Source organism: Scomber japonicus, chromosome 15 (assembly GCF_027409825.1).
Source record: "Scomber japonicus isolate fScoJap1 chromosome 15, fScoJap1.pri, whole genome shotgun sequence".
NCBI classification, from domain to species: Eukaryota; Metazoa; Chordata; class Actinopteri; order Scombriformes; family Scombridae; genus Scomber; species Scomber japonicus.
In genome coordinates, this window is record NC_070592.1 from 27,908,709 (window position 1) to 27,930,623 (window position 21,915).

A 21,915-nucleotide genomic window follows, 5' to 3' on the forward strand; every position below is an offset into this window, starting at 1 on the left:
CCAGGCAGATGTAAGTCCAACATGTGCATCTTGGATGTCAATACATTTTTACAAGTCTTCTTAACACTGACTTCTAGCTAAGAGGCTTTTCATGTCACATTGGCTAAACAAGTAGTGTCCTCCATTCCTCCCTGTGTACATCCTGAGTGGAGACTGTAGAAGAATTAAAAAGGTAAATAACTCTGTCCCCAACCATAATGATAGTCTGTTTTTACACCTCCCCTCTTGCATTATTATGTTATTATATTATCATTATATCAGTGGTATAAAATGATCTTCCAATGACAATAATATCGTTTATCGCGATTATTTCTGAGACAATATATTGTTGTAATAAAGTAGTAGTTATCATGACAGGACAAGTTGTAAGGTCAATAGTATATTTCCAACCTCTAACAATGGTTAATGAATGTACACTTGACAACAGCGATGAACATTTTTAGCCCTTATATTAAAGAATACAAAAATACTACTTCCTGTACTTTATTTTACAGCTGCAACCAACGCTTATTTTCATTTTCTTTTATTATCATTTTGTGTGCACAATGTTAGATAGAAGATGTCATAATTTCTTGACATCTTGTTGTGTCCATTCAGCAGTCTTAACTCTCAAAATATTCTATTTACCACCAAGTGACCATTCTAATCATCACAGCTCTGGTTCTGCCTGAGGTTTGTTCCTGTTAAAAGGGAGTTTTTCTTGCCACTGTGTCTCATGTGGGAATGTTGGGTCTCTTTAAAGTTAAAACCTGAAGAGTTCGGTTTAGAACCTGCTCTATGTGTAAAGTGCCTTGAGATAACTTTGTTGTGATTTGGCGCTATACAAATAAAGATTGATCGATTGATTGATTGAGCTCTAGATTGTATAGAGGATTGGAGTGAACCTTTTTCGGCAATCTGACTCAACTCTTAAGTGTATGAAGGGAGTTTTCTGCTGTGGTTACACACGGTAAACTGAAATAACAAGATTGACTGTCTCATATCTGATTGGATGATATAGAAATGCACTTTTTAGAAACCCGTCCTGTCAGATGAACTTTGCAGCACCCATGTATGCCTTTCAGGTTTCTGCTTTTCAAGTGTTTCTCTTAACACTCTCTGTGGGCTCATAAAGTTGAACTTAGGCTTTGTAAGGCTGAAGGGCAAGGAGGGATTACATATTACTGCTTGTGCTGGAGGAACACACGCATACTGTACAGAAGGAGGCATTGTCAGTGAAAACACAAGCTTTGCCCCAGTTCCTGAGGTCTATGAGAGGTTAGTTTGTTAGGGAGATATTTTTATCAAATTCGGGGTCAACGACAGCCACCACGAAGCTAGAGGAGGAGTGCCTCAGCTTTCCTGATGTTCTACTAGCTATGTCTGCTGGTTGTCATCGGGGAAAGTTCAAGTACTGTAGGTTCATCTGAGCCTTTCTGACTAACATTGCTGTTGTCTGCTGGAAATAGATGCTCAGAAAGAAGCAGCTCTAGATGACGATTCTCTGTGGCTACGTTACATTGAACCTGTGTTGCTTTGTCTCTCTTTATCTCTACAGTTGAAAGGATCAAATCACAGCAGGTGCGGAGTTCGGGGGCCATTCGGCGGACTTCCTCCCTTGGCGCTATCACAGGGCCCTACCTCACCGGGCAGTGGCCTCGGGACCCTCATGTGCACTATCCATCTTGTATGAAAGATAAGTCCACACAGGTAAGCACAACCCACCACTCCCACAATGATGGACAGCTTTATACAAGGCTTCTCTTTATTGTGGACATTGGCAGTTAGTTTAGATGTTTAACATAGCTATGTGACACCTTACTGTTCCCGGAATGTTTGGGATCTGTTCCCAAGAAACTAAATGTCAGGAAGACACAGTGAAATCTTCTTCTTTGCTGGTTTTCTATGGCCGACTTGCTTGTTTGTCCTACACACAATAGGAGAAGAATTACCGGTTTTGGTGTTTAATGAATAAAAAACTCCTGCCGTGGACACGTCACTCTTTCATAGCATGCTTAAACTCCTCAAACTCCTCAGTCAGTATTTGTGTTAATAAGAGGTTTCAGCTGTCTGAAACAGTTAAATCAAATGGGTATCTTTCAAAACCACAGTCCTTCTTGTTTCCGAACAGTGTCCACACCAACAGTAAACCTACATGTGACCACCAGGATGAAAATATCCACATGATCTGTCATGTCAGATACATCATTTGCCAGATAAACCTTAGAATGTGTTTGTACAGCTTGAAGGTTTTGGAGTTTGTCCCCTATCTCTTACAATCTCTTACAAGATATGAAGGTATCTGATCACAGTGACCCAAGTGTCTTCAAACATTACTCACTGTACATCTCTATATGTACATTCAAACACTTCTTGCTGCAATCATCCCTCCTGTTCATGCTGACCATTAAAGTTGTGGAACGGGGACAAAACACTGACTTCAGATAGAAAATACTATCCACAGATCAGAGCTGCAGTTGTCGGAAAGCAACAAATGGATGGCAAATGGACTGCCTTTATATAGCATTCATATAGTCAAATGGCTTTATATTACATGTCAACATTCACCCATTCATTCACATAAACATTCATTACACACACTATTTGCAGAGGCTGCCATACAAGGTGTCAACCTGCCTCACAGTGTGAAGTGTGGTAATATTGAGGTCATGTCCATGTATCACACAATATGCTGATGATATTGATAATTATGTTATTGTATGATAAGTCGATAATTATTGTGACAGGCCTAGTACCAACTGATTAATAATGATAAAGCCACTTATTATTACAGTTGTAGGCTATAACTCATATTAACTCTGATCTCTGAACATCATCCAGCTGTACAAACTGCATGGAGCACTGATAAATACCACCGACACATTACATGCTCAACTATCAGCATAATTACCAGCATTATTCATTCTGCCTTCCTTTTTTTTAGTAACTTAAAACATCATTGGTGAGTAATCCTTTTGTTTTGTCTAACTTACATAAGCCTACTCTATCGGTCTAAGAGTGAGGAGCTGCATCCCAGGGGTGTGCCAATAAGTGGATGATCTTCGTCATCATCCTCAATTTCACCATCTGCAGCCTGAGTCTTGACTGAGGACTGTATGAGTCACCACTATCAGCTTTTATTATCAGCTCTCCAACCAGCAGAGTATTTAGCAGCTCTTGTATCTTGTCTGAGTGTGGCTGTGTTTTGGAATCGTGCATCCACTTCACATCCATCTCCATGTTATCGCTGACTCTGAAAATATGATTATGCTTTTATTCTAACACTGTAGTAACTATATGAGTCATCTTTGACCTTAATTCGTGCCCACTCCTTCCTGCCCTGTGATCCTGTCATGCTGTTTGACCTCAGACACACACACATTCAGCTCTATACATCCTGTTTCTTCCAGGTTGCGTGACATTTACCGCCTACGCATCTGTGCCACATCAAAAGCCAGATGACCTCTTCGCTCTCAGCTTCCAGTTTATTATTAACTGTTGAAGCTGCACACACAAAGGGCCCGACAGTGAGAGTCTGCGCTCCTGTCCCACACATGTTTGAATATTCGAGGAGGAGGTCTTCCTCTTGCTCTCGCTTGCTTCGTTTTACTATCTATCAGTCGTCTGTACTGTAAGCGAGCGAATGAAAAGGAGAAATGAATAGGAGGAACGTGAAACAGAAACTAAGAGCGTCTGCGTCCACACCTAATCATCTGTCGGGTGTTGTATGCTTATTTAGTCATAACCGCCGTAAAACAATTAAAGAATAACATTTAATTTCTCTCGGTCATGGTTTTGTTCTCACTACTGCAGCTCCCCCTCTCTCTCTCTTTCTCTCTCGTTTTTATTAAAACAGAAAAAAGAGAACACCCACACTGTTTTCACTCACTCTATAATTACAGAAACAATAATAATAATAATATTCATGATAATAATGAACTTTATTTATAAGGCCCCTTTCAAAATCCAACTGACAAAGTGTTTCACAAGGCAGTAAAATACACAAAACATCAAACCATTCTGTTATAATAGATAACACTGATATAATAGATAAATGTAAAAAACAAACCAAACAAGAATAGATACATCATATTTAAAGGTAATAAAAAACAATTCAAGGAAATAGATATTCTACGTCTAATATGTGTTTAAATATGTGGAAGTGTAGAAGTTAAGGTGTTACATTAGATATGAGCTGGTGCAATGGGTGTAATTATATTTGTTCAGTTTATGTTATTTATCATTATTATCATTATTTTCGAATTATTTTACATAACCAACCAATCAGCTTATTAAAATAAAAAATAATCAGCAGATGGAACTATAATGAAACTAATCATTAGTTACAGTCCTTTATAAATGACTTCAATATGAGCTCCATTTAACCCACAACAGTCAAATCTACTTTTACATTGTTATATGTCTCATAATATATTATATATGAGTACAACAGTCACATGTGACACTTTTCTGCATTGACTACTTGTTTGACAAACTTAAAACATGATAATACAGACTGTTACTGAAGTGACAGTAGTATTTTTACATGAGTAAAGGATCTAAATACTTCCTCCTCCACGTTTTGCTGAGCAGTTTTATCACAAGAATATTTGACAGAGGAGAAAGGTTTTATACTTTATACAGAATAAAAACATACATTTATCCATATAGAAATAATAATATACCTTACTGGTGTGCTTATCATGTGATTGCATTGCCTATTTCTCACCCCTTTTTCATTTTCACTCATAACTGTATATACAGCAGTCTAATTTGTCATATTCTTTTGCAGCAACAATGGTTTTATTTTTTTAAGAGGTTTTAAAAATGTCTTAAAAGTCATTAAATTTGTACTTAAAACATGTGAAGCATACCCTGAACTTAAATAAAATCTCTGATAAAGGTATGTTTTAAGAAGGGACTTAAAAATACATTTCTTTTTAATAAATGCAACGTTTCAGTCACTTCAGATATATGCTGACAAATAAAACAAACCTTAAACACAACAGGCAGCGTTCACAGTTATATTTCCTTATCATCAACTAGGGGCGTAAATCTATATAGTTTATTACAATACAATATTATATCAATTCATTAAATAGACAATAATTGATGGACATATATATTGATATATAATATAACAATGATTGACAATGATGTTTGCTGATATCACAAAGTCTTTCATGATACGATTTCATTTGGATTGGATTCAGGAGGCAGCGATCAATATGAGATGATGTCATCAACTGATTTAACACATTCACTTCCATTTATATTAAAATATCATTACACATTTTTATTTCTGAGCTCAACCAGACATTTAACCCTTACAAACTGTTCGGGTCAAAGTTGACCCATTTTGACAGCTGTAAAAACATCCCAAATGTCTTTTACTCTGAAATTTGATGACTTTTCCTAAATTGACCCAAAATACTTTTGTATAGATGCTATATTGAGTGTCCATTGAGTGTGTTCTGGGTCAAATGATCTCTGTATCTATTGACATGTGTTTATGTTAAATGAATAGTTCATAGTTTGAATCATTCTTTTTATGATGTAGCAGTGAAGACTGATGGCTCTAATGATTATACAATAAACCCCACAGTTCATTTTCACTTTACATTAAATACATTTCCATCATTATTGCTATGTTATATTTTCATGTCTTAGGTCAAATAGGACATGATATTGTGTGATAGGAGATGTTTTTCTCTTTTGCTTTAAAATGTTCACATACCATAAAAGAAACCAAAATAAAAAGAAGTTCCTCTTTTTATACATTAAAGCCACGCTGGCTGCTGTGCTGTGGAACATAAAGGCTCCAGGTGCGAACATGTGACATCGCATCACTGAAACTCATCACTCTTTTTGAGTTGTGTTTTAGTTTTTCGTGGGCAAAAGCTGCTCAGGATCTTCACACTTTTTTTTTTTTCTGGCCGCTTACATTTTGTTTGGAGGTGTGCTCTGGAGACTGACCTGTCAAAATAAAGGTGCGTCTTGTCTGATCAATGTTTTAATTTTGCTAATTTCGATGCTATTAGCTCATTTAGTTTAGTTCATTTATTTAAAAAGGGACAGTGTACATTCATGAACATTTCAAATTAAAATGTAAATGCACCGGAATGAGCTAAAATAGCTAGTTTTCATCCGTTGATCATTGAATTGAAACTTTAATTTTAACGTTATCAAACAAAGAGAAATTTCCTTCCCTCGTCCTAAACTGTCTGTCCGTGACTCTGATTCCAGCTGTCATGTCGACCCTGTACTCAGCGGTCACATTATACTTTCTCATCATCCGTCATTTTAACGACAGGTTCGTAAGGATTCTGTCAACACCATTCATTTTCACTTGGATTTTTATACAGTCATTATACAACATATATAATAGCTTTTGTTTTCAGTCATTCATTGTCATTTTCAAAATATTTGGCACATCACCTGGATAGTGAGACACGTTAAGTCCAGTGTGGAGTTTGACAATGATGATAGATTTATCCTACTCTATACGTAATATTGGCAACATCTGCACGAGTGCGATGTCACAGAACTCGCCATCATGTGACACCTTGCTGAATGCAATTATCAGACTTTATGATCAGCTGTGACATTTTGCATTAGTATGTAGCGTTAGCTAAAGCCATCTAAACAACGAGGTCATGCCCAGTTAGACCAAAGATAAGACAAGACTAGATCATAGCTACTTAATATGCACACTCACCACCAACTGGACATGAGTGTGATTAACTTAAAGTAACAGTTGATCACCCTCAGGAAGTAATCTGTTAAAATTGTAGACGACCTTCAGATTTTTTGATTATTGTTTAAAGAATTCTGTCAATAATATTATCTGTAATCTAGATAAAAATCCACCATTAGGCCTGTTACAATAACTCCTTTTATTGGACGATATATTGTGTCAGAAATAATCCTGATAAACAATACTATTGTCATTAGAAGATCATTTTATACCACTGATATAATGATAATAGTAATGTAAGCGGGGGGGGGAGGGGGAGGGGGGTGTTTGGAGAGTGGACTCTACACAGACTGCCATTATAGTTGGGGACAGAGTTATTTACCTTACAATAATGCAGTTATTGACACAGGCCTATCCACCATTGATATGACATCTGTATTGTTTATATCAGAAGTTTCACTGTGTCAAGTTTCTACATCACATCTACTGTATATAAGTTGCATAATGGATGACTTTGCATTGCCACAAATCATATTGGTAGGTTTATGTGTTAAAGTCAGATTGAAGGTGAGAACAGAGAAAGCTTCTCCTCCAGATGAATGTGAAAGCAAACTGTGCACAGTGAAGAGAACAACATGTAGCTCAAGCAATAAGAAGAAAAACACGTTTTTGAATGATGATGTCACAATCAACCACAATCAGAATAGGAGTCAACAGCAGAAAATGGAAAATGTGTCATTTGAAATGTTTGACCACAGTGTACATGATTGAGATGGTTTTTAATGATGTATGAAGTTTTCAGCTCTAAGTTTCAGTCAGTGATGTTGCTCTCTAACTCCTGCTTCATTACTTGTATCATTTTCCATTCCTACATTTCAGTTAAGTGTAAGTTATCAAAGTTATTTGGTAGAGCTTAATCTGGTTACTTATGATAATATTATGCTCACCATTTTTATTGATGATTTGATGAAGCTGTGTGTCAAAGTTCACTTAAGGCCAAGGTGACATGTTGATATTGCTGTCTGACTAACAATCCAAAAAGCACAGTTATTCTTTTTTTAAATCATATAACTAAAAACAGCAAATATTCACTTTTGCGAAGCTGAAACCAGAGAATATGATTATAATACCATAATATATAATTATACTGTATTATACTATACACCATATATTCTATATATAAAACTGTTTAATTATACTATATATATATATATATATATATACTATACACCATATATTCTATATATAAAACTGTTTAATTATACTATATATATATATATATATATACTATACACCATATATTCTATATATAAAACTGTTTAATTATACTATATATACTATACACCATATATACTATGTATATACACTATAAATATACTATATAGATTATACAATATCATACTAGATATACTATACTATAGTATACTATACTATATAAGTGTAATATATACATACTGTACAATTATACTATATTTATATATATTATAATATATAATTATATTACTAAAGTAGTTATAATACTATATATACTATAAATGTTGCTTAAAAAGGGACAAATATTTAAAATAGTTACTGATTAATTAACTAAGAGATGAATTGAATACTTGTGTCAGCTCTGATTAGAAAATAAGATTTCTGAATATAACAGTGACAGTTATAGTTATTCAGTTATATGAGCAACACTCATGTTATTACCTCCTCTTCAAACTCATTTTATTTGATTTCACAGTTTTATAACACAAAGGGATGAGTATAAAGTGTATTTCAGGTGTGTTTACACTTCCAAACAAAGTGCTTTAGATCATTGGTTTACAACCTGCGTGGTCATGTGACTGCTTACACGGTTTTGACCTGGTTAACATTGTAAAGTGTGACATTGTGTCTCTCCAGATCTCACCAATTAAATCTACGAATAAAAAGTCAAAATTGGAACGATGGCCGAAACAAAAGCAAAAGTAGTACAAAGATGAAGTGATGACTAATCATGGGATGTGGTGATAACACAGATAGTAAAATGTCACGTCTCTGCTGTCTGATAGAGAGTGAAAGAAGACGACAGGATGCAGGATGAGGGAGACTTTTCATTCTCACTAGCTCACGGTCTGCTGCAAATTAAAAAAAAACATGTTTGAGTCGGACACATTAAAAAGAGAATTCAGTGTGTGTGTGTGTGTGTGTGTGTGTGTGTGTGTGTGTGTGTGTGTGTGTGTGTGTGTGTGTGTGTGTGTACGTGTGTGTCTGCCTCACTGATATCTATTGCTGGAATAATCAAAGGCTTTGTTAAAGACTTTCAGTGAGTTCCCTGTAATCAGAACTTGAGTGAAAATAATGAGCAAATCTACATACTGTACTTAAAATCCAAATGAGAACAAATCATAGTTAAACGTGTGTGCAGATAATAACACAAGCTGTGTTGTTCTTTTCAGACTCCCGGATGTTGGAGTGACGAAACAGGAGAGAAGAGGAGCACCCACCAGCGCTCTGCGTCCTGGGGCAGCGCTGATCAGCTCAAAGAGGCATGAAACTAATACACACACATCACATGATAACAGCAGCCAGCTACTGCCTGATGGCTGAAACAGCTGAGATTGAAGAGTTCTTACTCGAGATCAGAAGCACAGATATCATGTGTTAAAAAATGTCCTTGTTGTAACTTGGCAACTCTGACAGTGTGAAGGGGATTGAGGTGTGTCATGCTAGAAGTGGCTAATGTGAAGTGGCTGCTAACCTCACTTCTTTAGGGGACGATACTGAATTCATTAGCAAAAAACGACTGGATCATTTAATGTTATATGTACAGAATACATGCATTGTGCAGTAAGCTATGTATTCATCAAACATATTTAATGGAGGCATGTTATCTGTATATATGTATTTGTATTATATAAAATGACATCAGTGCACTGAAACAGTAGCCTAAATACCATTGAGAATTTAATAATTATAATTAGCTATGAATAAAGAACACAGAACAAAAAAACACTTGAATTAAGAAAAAATGATCAAATATACATAAATTGCTGCTTATATAACTTAAAAAGTAAAAAAATACAGTGTGTACATATTTCCTGTATTTTCTGTTTGTGTGATGGTAGTGGCCTAAGACTTTTGCACAGTACTGTATATATATTGATACATATTGGACAACATTTTCTCCAATACCAATACATCCGTGATAGGTCAATATCGGACGATAATATCATCTGACCAATATATTGGTAAGGCTGTACTCCAAATATCCAGATTTTTTTTTTCAGCCTGAACTGACGCTGACTCAAATGACATCACATGAGGCAATGTATCAGTTGAAAACACAAACTTTTTCACATTTGCCCAACCGATGAAACACACTCTGATGTGTAAAATCAGTGGCGTTCCCCTATAGGAGCTGTTTGAACTGTATAGCAGACATATGGAAACACCAGTTCATCAGGCAGAGTTGCTGCTGTATGTAGTTTAGACTGTATCAGCTCCTGTGTAAACCTCACAAGCCAAGCATACGTGGCTTTCTGGTGCTGATGGTGTAAAGCAGCAACAGTCTCACATCCTCTGAATCCTGCAGCCGGCACGACACTTATCAGAGCCCTCTCAGCTCCACCCGGCTGATACTCAGCGGCAGCAGCAGGGAGGTGGCAGATAACGCTATCTCACTCTTAACTACCCACTTCCCCTCTTTGCAATGGCCATAACCCGCCGCAATTTATGGTCAGCCAAGCCCCAGCTGGCTCCTCTCTGCCTCCTGCAGCAAAAAGGGAACAATAAGAGCCAGCCGGATGACAACTCAGCCCTCTCGCTAATGTGTGCACAGGCACATTACTGAGTTACAGGGCTGCAGAGGAGGAGCGGAGCTGACACACATTCCACACGTGTCAGTAGAGCGGAGACAAGGAGGAAGAGGAGAAGGGAAGGAGCCGAGCAGTGCGGCCGGATTAGAAGAACACCGGAGATGTTGTTAGAGTGTGTGACGAGACTCTCCTCTCTGTCTGAATGATTAACTGCAGGTCTGCGTGTCAGAGGAGGTGTGTTGTCACTTTTAGTGGAGAAATACACTCTGGATGTAGTCTTATCTCAGTCTGAGAAAATAATGAACATCTTACTGTGTTTGGCAGACAGTACAGATGCAGAGAAAGTCTGAGAGTGCCAGCATGCATCATTACATCCGTTGGTATCATTGAATTTAGAATTGCAATGATAAGCCAATGAATTATTTGACAACTATTGATCAATTAAGTGTTTTGAGTAAGTTTTAACAAAAAAAGAACATCATCTCTGAGTCCAACTTCTTAAATGTGACTACTTTCTGACATTTAAAGACATCACCTTTGGCTTTAGAAAACAATGATTGACATTTTTACCATTTTCAAACATTGTATGTATCAAACAACAAATCGATTAATCAAGAAAATAATCAATAATGAACATAATCATAGTATAGCATAGTAAAGCCAAAGTATCCTGCACAGCCTGGACTACCTGTTGTCCATAAACCCAATTTTTAGTAATGTCATGTAATGTAATAATGTAGTTTCAGTGTGAGTTGGTGGGTCAGTCCACCACTTAGTTCCACATTGAAATATCTTGACACCTATTCCATGGATTGCTATGAACTTGTGTACAGATATTCATGGTCCTCAGAGGATGAACCCTACTGACGTTGGTGATCCTCTGACTCTCACTGTGGCGCCACCATGAGGTTGACATTTGTGCTTCAGAGTGAAATATCTCTACAACTATTGGATGGATTGCCATGAAATTTGCAACAGTTATTCATGGTCTCTAGAGGATGCATTCTAACAACTTTAATGACTGTCTGAGTTTATAAGAAAAGTTGGTTTCAATAAATTAAGAGTTAATTGCAGTGAAAATCTTCATTGAAATATTTAGTCAATTATTGGATGAATTGCCATTCATGGTCCCTAGAGGGTCTATTTTAACCACTTTGGTCACCGTCTTTATTGAAGTATCTTGAAAACTATTGGATGCATTGCTGTGAAAGTTGAAAAAACAGCTTCACATTCCCACAGAGAATGAGTTATAATAACTTTGATCTTCTGTCTTTCCATCTGGTCAAAATTTCATAATGTCTTTTATCTTGGTTTATGAGAAAATACCTTTAATACTAATGACATTCCTTCTAGCCTCAGCTGTCTTTTGTGTTTAGTGTTGTTCATGCGAACGTGCTAAGCCAACTCCATCAACATTAAACCTGCTAAACTTCATAATGTTGGTGAGAATGTTAGCATTAAGGTCAACTGGAGCCTCACAGAGCTGCTAGCATGGCTTCACACTGTCAGACTTTGAATGTCTTTGCATGTGTTTGATGAATGGACAGCAGTGTTATGACAGGAAGAACATTGAGCTGACACTAACTGTGTCCACACTGCTAGCTGCTAGCTCCCTGCAGTGTAATATCACAGCACTGACACTCACAGAGCGGCTGACAAGGAAACAAAAACCCTGCAGGACTGCACTGTGTAAACTGGTTCAGTGGCCCAAATACTGTGATCATATAACAGCTGTTTGACAGAACGCATGAACTGAAAAGTCCTGCAAGTGTTACAGTAAAGAGGGGCCAGTCAGTAGTGAGGGTGGGAACATGTACTGACATGTTCTGATTTACTGGTGTACAGTAGGAGGACGACTGGGAATTCCACTATCTCTCTATCTATCCTTCTCTCTCACTCACACATATACAGACACACTTAGAGAACAGAGGTTAACATCTACACATTAATACATGCAGATATTCAGAACACATATACTCTCCCCTTGTACAGAAACACATCATCACCTATAACTACTATAAGTGAAAGTTTGATTAAAAATGAAATGAGTCCTGTATGAAATGAGTTGATGACTTCCTTCTACATACTAGATAACTGCAGAACAGTGCAGTTGATTTCTGCCAGCTGCATTGGAAACACTGACATCTGGTGGCTGTGTAGCGAGCCAATAATGCTCCTCCATGTTGTATGTTTATTATCCAAGACACAACGATGCCTATGTATGTAAAGGATCATTCCAATTTATTACAACTTGGTTCTTATTTTTATAGTCTTGGCCTATATTTCTACCAGTCATGTAGAGGATGTGTTTTATTATAGGCCTGTATTGGTCAATGAAAACCTTGACTAGAGCAGTCAGGTTAGAATTTGGTCTGAGGACACACACACAGCCACAAAATGTCAGACCAACAAAATGTAGAAAGAGTGTAAAAGAATTAAAGTAATACAGTCAGACATGAACCATGTGTTGATTCATAATGGATGCAGACTTTAATAATTGATGTTTTCTTATTAATGTATTATGTCGACTCTTAGGAAAAAAAGTGAATGAATATGAATACATTACTTCAGTTTTTGCGACATTGTAGTTCCTCTCATCAAACTAAGTGCTGAGATTTTGGATCACAGTGACATATTTAATCTGATTGGTCCACGAGCAGTCAGCTGATCAGAGCAGTTGTAAATTAGCCAATAGTTCTTTTTCTATCCCAATTACCTAGACCTGTCATGATAACTATTTTTATCGGATGATATATTGTTTCAGAAATAATCGTGATAAACAATATTATTATCATTTAAAGATCGTTTTATACCACTGATATAATGACACCTTTGTTATCTCCTGTTTCCTCTTCAGCAGATTTGGAAGCTCCGGCAGCAGCTCCAGCGCAGCAAACAAGGAGGACGCCACAGTAAAGACAAGGAGCGACTCTCCCCGCTCCACTACACCATCACCTACACCCCCCCCACCAGCACCACCAACACCACATCCATCACAGCCAGCCACGTCCAGGTACTTCACTTTTCCGACTTTTTAGACATTTGTCAAGGTGGTAGGACAGGACAGGACAGGACAGGACAGGACAGGACAGGGCTGATGCTGGTGTTAGTTTGTCATTTACATACATAGAAAACATGTGAAGAAAAATCCAAAACCAATAGCAGCTATTTAACCATGTAATATAACACATTTGATGAAGACAAAGGGGACGAGAAGCACAAGCACAGAGTTTAGACTGATGAGCAGACAGTGGACAAGACAATAAACACAACACCGAAAAATGAGAGGAGCTTACTGATGATACATATTGTTCAGGGGGCGGCACTGAATCCACTGAGACCTGTATGTTTGAGGACAGATTACTGCCGCTGCACGCCTGCCAACACTTTCTAAACACTGGATCATTCTCAAAGTTCCATTAGACAAGTGAAGACAGTCACTGTGTTTGTTTGTGTGTGTTAAAGACGACACAAAGTTTACTGTTTCAGTCCACTGATGTCATTTTATACAGTAAAGTTTATTGTTAAACTGTAAAATATCATACCTTTATTACATTTAAGTAATCACTACAAAAAACAGTGTTTATCTATACATTCTGTACATATAATATTATCAGGCATTATATCGATATGGGATTTGTTTTACTGGGTATTGGCCCCAAAAATCTATTATCAGTCCCTCCAGCCTATAATTGAGAATAGAATGCGGTTAATAAATAGTTAAAGCTGAAGTTGCACCAAAACTATAGAACACACAACCATTAGATATCAGGGAACCACTGCACTAAATATCTTTATAATATTCTGAAAGCTAAAACTTAGCTCCTCACTTTAGCATTTAACCAATTTTTCCATTAGTCATCTTCACACTGATCTTTTAAAATATTGTATTTTATATATTGTGTGCAGTTTGATTACTAACCTCCCTGTTTCACACTGCATGACATTATTATTATTATTATTATTATTATTGTTGTTTTTCCTTTTTTTTGTCAACATGTTTATAACTCAACATCATTGTAAATGAGGGCACATTCCAGTTTAAATATAGGTTTGAATTTTACTAGATGTTATATATTCTCATTACTTTTTTTTAGCTAATTTTACTATGTACTATTTTTTTTTTTTTTTACCATTTTAAATTATTACTATTCTTATTTTCCATCTTATATTATTATTGTTGTTGTTTTTTACTCTATGCTCCGTTTAGGCCCTTATGTCATTTCTTTAGTTGTAACAGCACTCTGAGCTGCATTTCTTGTATGAAAGGTGCTATACAAATAAAGTTGTTATTATCATTATCATTATTATTATTATTGTTCTATAGTTCTGGCTGGTACAATTTCACTTAACTTTTTAATTCACTTTGAATAAATACAATTTAGAAAAGTCTTTATTTGTCATAATAAATTGTAGGACACACCTCTGTGTGTGTGTGTGTGTGTGTGTGTGTGTGTGTGTGTGTGTGTGTGTGCTACAGCAGTTTTCCATGTCGAAGTCGGCCCAGATGCCGCTGTCCAACATCACAGTGCCAAAGCCCTCCATCTCCAGGGTTCCCAGCAGCATGGAAGGCATCAACCATGAGCTGGAGAAGGTCTTCATCAAAGACAACGGAGAGAAGGAGGAGCTGAAGGTGAAGATCGGTTTAATTCTGAATCCATACTGACATGGACCTGCTACATCAATCTGAGTCTTATACTAACTTGCTTTGTCTCAGTCGTGATTCGTTCTATGGTCTTTCTTTCTTTAGTCTCTGGAGGTTCCGGACGGTCGGCGAGCACCCTTCCCTCCCCAGCAGCGCAGCAGCAGCACCCGCAGCGTGGACACCCAGACTCCCTCAGCCCCCGGTCGCTCCAGCAGCTGCTCCAGCCTGTCGCCCTGCCCCTCGCCCGCCCACCCACAGGGATCCAACGACGGCAGCCCCTACTCCACAGAGGATCTACTCTACGACCGCGATAAAGGTAAAACTACATCCACAACTTGGACCAGAAGGGTCACAGGGTTCATGTCAGACCAGTCCAGTCTTGACCGCATCTTTCTGGCAGGTCCTCGAAAGCATCTTAATTCTTGGTCATTCAAAATCTAAAAACGTCTCTTGTTTAGAAAGGAATGCACGGAACTAAATCTCTGGTAGACGGAACTGTTATATTCACAACTGCAATTTTTCCATTTTCTATCCCACAGCAGCCACTTCCACCACTTTATTTAGCTGTTTTTACTTTATAGCCTCCATGCTATATGTAGATGATGCATTGTTATCTACATTTCAACCCTGAAGAAGAATGTGAGCTTCCTACTACAACTGACTCCCATGCTTATTTATATCGGAAGTAATTTAGCACCAAACATTGAAGATTTGGGACGATGGACTTTCAGGCTCCTCATTCGAAATCAAGAGACACTATGATAACACTTAACAACTCAATTGCTTAACTTTGAGGTCATTTTGGAGACTGTAATTTGTGATTCTGATTAATCCAGCCTGACCATTTAATTTTTTTCACATCAATAAGTGATTTCTAATATTAACATTGGTTCTAGAGATAGTAGTGTCAGTTGGTGGTTGTACCACTTGGTCCAGACTCAAGTATCTCAACAACTGTTTGAACAACTACTGAAAATATACTGAAAATATACTAAAAGAAGGCATTCCTACATGGTGAAAAGATGCAAAGCAGCAGAATGATTTCTCCGCGTCCAAATGGATTTATTGGCTATAGATTATAGTAGGTCGGCATTTAGACATATTCAACAGCTGAATAACTCTGTGTTTAATTAGGATGAATGAATAATACAAACTCATCAGTATAGGTTGAACGCATCACAATTCAACAGCAGCACAAACTACAACCTCCAAAATGATCATACAATTAAATCAACACCTCTGTAAAAGTGAACATTATAAGATAAGGGTAAGATTTATTATTGTATTAGGCTGCATTAGTTGTAAGTAGGTGGACCTACTGGCAACTGAGTGAACGTTGAGTTTGTTCAGCTTATTTTGCTCTTATATTAGATCACTTGCACAGAAAATATGTATATTGTGCCACTCAAAAGGGACTTTTAGGTTTTAAATGTCTTCAAAGTACCAGGGACTTGTGCAGATAGTCTTTATAAGGCCTGTGTCTCTGTGTTGACAGACAGTGGAAGCAGCTCACCACTGCCCAAGTTTGCCTCCTCGCCCAAACCCAACAACAGCTACATGTTCAAGAGAGAGCCACCAGAGGGCTGTGAGAAGATTAAAGCCTTTGAGGAGATGAGGTAAAGCCTGTGTGATACTGGTGTTGAATCTGAACACTTCTCCCATGATCCACTCTTACATCACATATGTCTCTGTCTATGTGCTTAGCAGCTCCAGGCAGTCTGCGTCGGCCTCAGTCCCCCTCTTCTCCTGCCCCGACAAAAACAAGGTCAACTTCATCCCGACCGGCTCAGCGTTCTGCCCCGTCAAACTCCCCGGCTCCCTGCACCTCACCCCGGCCTCGGAGCCCGAGGAAGACGAGGACAGCGCGGAGGCGGGCGCCAGCTCCGAGCCCCAGGGGGCCACGTCATTCTACGGCGCCCCCACTCAGGTCTCCACGAGCACCAGCACAGACGACCCACCGGAGGAGCCCGGCTCGCCCTCAGAGACTGCAGACCCCCGGACAGACAGCCCGGCCATCAGCTAGACTTGAGCAGAGCTGGCCTCTGGCTCCAGGATTCACGCTAGCAACCACCAACCATCACCACTGACTGTCCCACCAACACCTCCCTCTGCTCTGCCAGGGGAGCCTCCGTCTCTCTGTGCTGACCCCCTCCAACCCTCCCCTTCTATCTCTGCATGACGTAGCAACAATGTCCCGAATAACCACCACCGCCACCACAAAGACTCGCCACTTAATGTTCTGTCCTGCATAATGTCTGAGCTGTTGCTGGCAGGGGAGGACCTGATGGTTAAAGGTTATCATATGCAGGCATCGGAGGGAAGAATGGAGCACTATGGATGGGGGGAGGGGCATGCATTTTAAACTGGTAGTATATTTCTGATTAAGTTATGTGTTGTGTTCTGTTTCAACATTCACAGTATGAATAAGCTCTCTAAACATATATATATATACACATATATCTCTATGAAAAGAAAGAAAAATGCTTGTTAAAAAAAAAAAAAAAAAAAATCCAAAACTGTGTATTGCTGTGTTATGTACCGAACAGGAAAAACAGCTGTACTGTTCAGGATTATGTTTACACTATCCAGGTCACATTGTTAAAACCCTGTCGAAAAAAAAAACGAAGGAGAGAAGAAAAAAAATCATTCGGGCAAAAAAAAAAAAAAAAGACAAAATGGCCACAATTGGTTGCACAGTGTCTGCATCTGGCCTTGCTTCAGGTATTTCAATCAGAGTCTATACTCAGGTAATTTGGAATGTATGTCCATACAAATATCTGTAGCTTGACAAAGCAGAACAGATTCACTGTCATTTTCTCATTCCTAGACAAATCATTCCTTTCTGTTCCAGAGTCCAGTCTGAGACTAGACCTGTGATAGCGAGCTGCAGAGAGAAAAGAGTTGGAAGTGGTGGGTGCCCCCTCCCCTCGGGGTGCCTTTTGTTGACTGGTGGTGGGATTTCTGTACGGACCACACGCACTGTGACCAATGGCATTTGTGGCTGTGTGTGTACTGATGGAAGCATGCTGGAGAGAGACTTGGGACGACGTCCGTTATTTAAGCCTGACGACAGTGCGCGATTGGCTCCGCTGAGCTGTTTACAGCAGGACACGAGTGGACGAGTCTGCAGCACCGTCACGTTAAGATACAATCAAACTGAAGCATTTGGTTCTTTACAGGTGCAGATTGAAGGTGGAGTTGTACAAACATTTCTCTGAGGTAGAAATGATCTTATTTGTTAAGTTAAACCTCAGTTTGCATAGCCAAAGAAACTTAGCCATCTGGCAAACCTGACTTAATCAAGACGAGAGCATGATGATACTGGATTTCTGTGGCCGATAGTGATATTTAAGAGGGGTTTTTTAAGTCCCATAATCATTTTTTTAACAGAATCACATAAAGTAACTTGAATTTGGTAGTTAATGAATAGTGACCAATATCCAGCATGTTCTAAACATTTCACCATGTAAAAACACACTTATTAGTGCAGACAAACTGTTTGTAATTTACCCAAACGTACACTATGTTGCTGCAGTTCCTTAAAACTTTTCAGCTAGCATCTCCACCAATACGATATAGCTGTGATAAGCTAATATTAGTATTTTTTTAAATTCACAAGCAGTCTAGATGTTGAGACATAAACATCAGACCTTATGAGATATCCTGTTGCAGGTTAGAAATAAACCTTGGTTTTAATAAGGCTTTAATATGGTAAATATAGTAAAACATAGTAGCACAAGCTAAACATTAGCCACCATAAGGTACTAGTCGTTCATGTTGTTATTAAAAAGTTTTACTTAATTTTTTAAAGCAAGTTTGAATTCATGAAGACAAACACAATTCATTAGAATGAATGAGCACAACCCACGAAACTTAATTATGTGGTGTTTATTGTTTATTCGTTGTACATCCGCTGCCTGACTTGAGTTAAGCTAACGTTACTTGACTTTGTTGTGGTTGTGTATTATTTTAGAAAGTCAGCAAACAGCCTCACCTTTATCCACAATATTTCTGTTTATGGTGTTAATTCCAAAATCTTGTACATTACTTCTCACATTGATCTGTGTTATTACTGTCTATTTAGCACGGCTCATTAGTATGTAGCCAGTTTACTGAAGGTAACAGGGTATGCTACAGATCAGTGCATTGTAAGAATACCCCTCCCTTAGCTTGCAGCACTGAATTTAAATATTACATATTTCCAGTGTTCTAACTGTAATTAGTTTAGATGTATCCGTCGGGCTCTTATGACCAGAATTTTGGTCAAATATATGAACAATATATACATTTTTCCAACCAAAATGTGTGACCTTAATAGTGACACTAGTGTTAATATGATATCCGAGTTTAACGACTGCTACCAAAACTTCACTTTTTCCATAATCATTACTTGGAATGTAAACGTGATTTTCTTCAGAATCCTTTTTCCATTTAATAAAAGAAGCCAAAGTTCACAAAGGTTAAACACAAGACACACAACACTAAAGTCTAAAATTGGCAACATTATGATAAAAGCTGCACTAAACTATATTTTTATATTAACTATGGATCAAATGACTAGTGTATTGTGAAAGGAAATGCTCATAGTATGCTAACTTCTGAGCCTTTTTAAGCCTGTTTTGGCTCATTGTTTTGATTTTAATCACAAATAAAAAAAGTTTGATAAACCGACTTAGGGTTAGCAGCTAGCTGGAGCAGAAACTTAGCATCCAGATAACATAACTAAAAGTAGAGTGAATTCAACACAAACAAAGACTCTACATCAGTGCTATTATAGTTCTATGTCTTCTGGATGTAGGTTAGCCTCTGTTTGCTAACCCTTTAGCCACAACAACTTCATATGGTCACAAAAAATAGTGTTGCAGCTTTAAATCAGAAACTGGTTGATGAAAGAACGAGTTAATCACAGTTTTGGATAATCAATGCCACAGACGCATTTTGGTTGGTACCAAAAAAGTATTGTGTATCTATACTTGGCCCAAGGCAACAGTTTACTACAAGCTCAGATTGCAGTCAAGCCATAGAAGATGAATGTTTGTACAACTTTGGACAATCTCCAATCTGCATTCAGGTGATATCCAAACTTAGACTGTTCTGATAATCCAGATAATTGCTATTCCATTAAAATGCATTCCATGAGATTTTAGCATCCAAGACATAAATAGACTCATGATGATTCATTCCTAAAATATCTCTCAGCCTTTTGATTTGATCGCTGTAAGAGACTAGCTACAGTACTGAGAGATGTTTGGTTGCAGATACAGGAGCGCCTTCATCTGTTTGATGCACAGATAAAAGGATAAAACTGGCCTGCCTCCCTCTCACTGTCTGTCTGTTATTGCTGAGTGTTGTAAGCATGCTGATGCTACCACCAAGCAAGAGAAACCTTCTTAACATTGCATATATTCTGTGCAAAAACACTATCCTCTAGTCTCAGCTGATGAACATCACCATGCCCAAAGTGTAAATGATCCGCAACTTTCATTTCCAAACGTCAAGAGTGAAACATAACCAACAGTTATTTTGATATCTCGTGTGCTTGTGGAATCCCTGCATTGATGCTCCATTCATATTTTGTATATATGTGGCTTTTAAAGAGGCTCAATGCAATGTTGTGGTTTCTTAAGACATTTCAGCACCTTACCAAAAGCTATAGCTTTCCCAATGTCCCGCATATACTCGGCATTGGTAAACTAGATGTGTGCAATAATAGGGGAAAAAAAAAAGGTGTTGTCCTCCCGGATGTTGTCCATTCTTTGACACGACGCGTCTCATCTTGCATTCCTTTGGTTTTGAGCATGGGGGCTGAATCAGCAAGTAGTTTGTTGCTAAAGCCATCAATCAATACAAAACCAGCACTGAGAGTGACCAGAGCACATCACTGGCAGGTCAGAGTGTTCATCAACTCCTACATGATACTCCTTGTGTAACCTGCAGTGTCAAAGTTCATGCACAATGGCAATAAAAAAAACTATTGGTTGCTTTGTCTACTATTTTATACGTAAGTGAAGGGACAGTCTAACATCACCGCTACTGATAACACCAGATGTGATCTAGTTTGTTTAGTTCTTACACAGACAAATGTAAAACTGAGATGATGTAGCTGTGCTGGAACTATTTTGGGTAATGTGACTGTGTGCAGCATCCCAGAGTCTGATCTCATGAGGTTGCCAGATTTGGTACTGTCATGTCTGTACATGTGCTCAAAAACTATTTCTGGCAACCCACAGTAGACACAGAAATACTGTGTCACCAATATATGTAGCTTTTAAATTGCCAGTTTTTGTAATGCAGTCTGGACTGGTGGCAATTCACAAGAAGCAAAAGAACATACTATTAATGGCCAATTAAGACGCTTGATTGACAGTACATGGACTCTAGTTATATAGCGCTTTTCTAGTCCTTTGACCACTCAAAGTGCTTTTACACTACATGTCACATTCATTCACCCATTCACACACATTCATACACTGATGGCAGGGTGCCAACCTACTCATCAGTGGGAAACTAACATCCATACACCAGTGGTATCTTGTCCAAGGACACATTGACACATGGACTGGTGAGCCAGGAATCAACCCGCCAATCTTTCGATAGGTGGACAACCGCTCTACAGATGCCCCATAGTACAAACATATGTGCAGTTCAGTGACTCAGAATTGTGTCCAGTTGTTGCACTCCAGAAATACCTGCAATTAAAGCTGCACTGCAACTATTTATTTTAAAATTCTGTGATGATGGATAAACTGACAAATAGTTTTGAAATTTCTGTTTGTGTGCAGATGAAACAACGAGATACAACATAGTAA

At 38.1% G+C, this 21,915-nt stretch overlaps 1 protein-coding gene across 5 annotated transcripts in view; it reads left to right on the top strand.

The window, feature by feature from the left end:
• Positions 1–17,539, top strand: part of glcci1a (glucocorticoid induced 1a) — a 31,180-nt gene extending 13,641 nt beyond the window's left edge. Inside the window, exons 2-8 of one of the 5 annotated variants that reach the window (XM_053333789.1) lie at positions 1,538–1,689; positions 9,103–9,192; positions 13,319–13,474; positions 14,942–15,094; positions 15,212–15,422; positions 16,602–16,722; positions 16,811–17,539. In XM_053333789.1, coding sequence (XP_053189764.1) covers positions 1,538–1,689; positions 9,103–9,192; positions 13,319–13,474; positions 14,942–15,094; positions 15,212–15,422; positions 16,602–16,722; positions 16,811–17,129 — 1,202 coding nt within the window. In that variant the 3' untranslated portion in view covers positions 17,130–17,539. The remainder of the gene's footprint in view (positions 1–1,537; positions 1,690–9,102; positions 9,193–13,318; positions 13,475–14,941; positions 15,095–15,211; positions 15,423–16,601; positions 16,723–16,810) is intronic. The other 4 variants (XM_053333791.1, XM_053333793.1, XM_053333790.1 and 1 more) reach the window with 4 other exon arrangements.
• Positions 17,540–21,915: the final 4,376 nt, after the last annotated feature.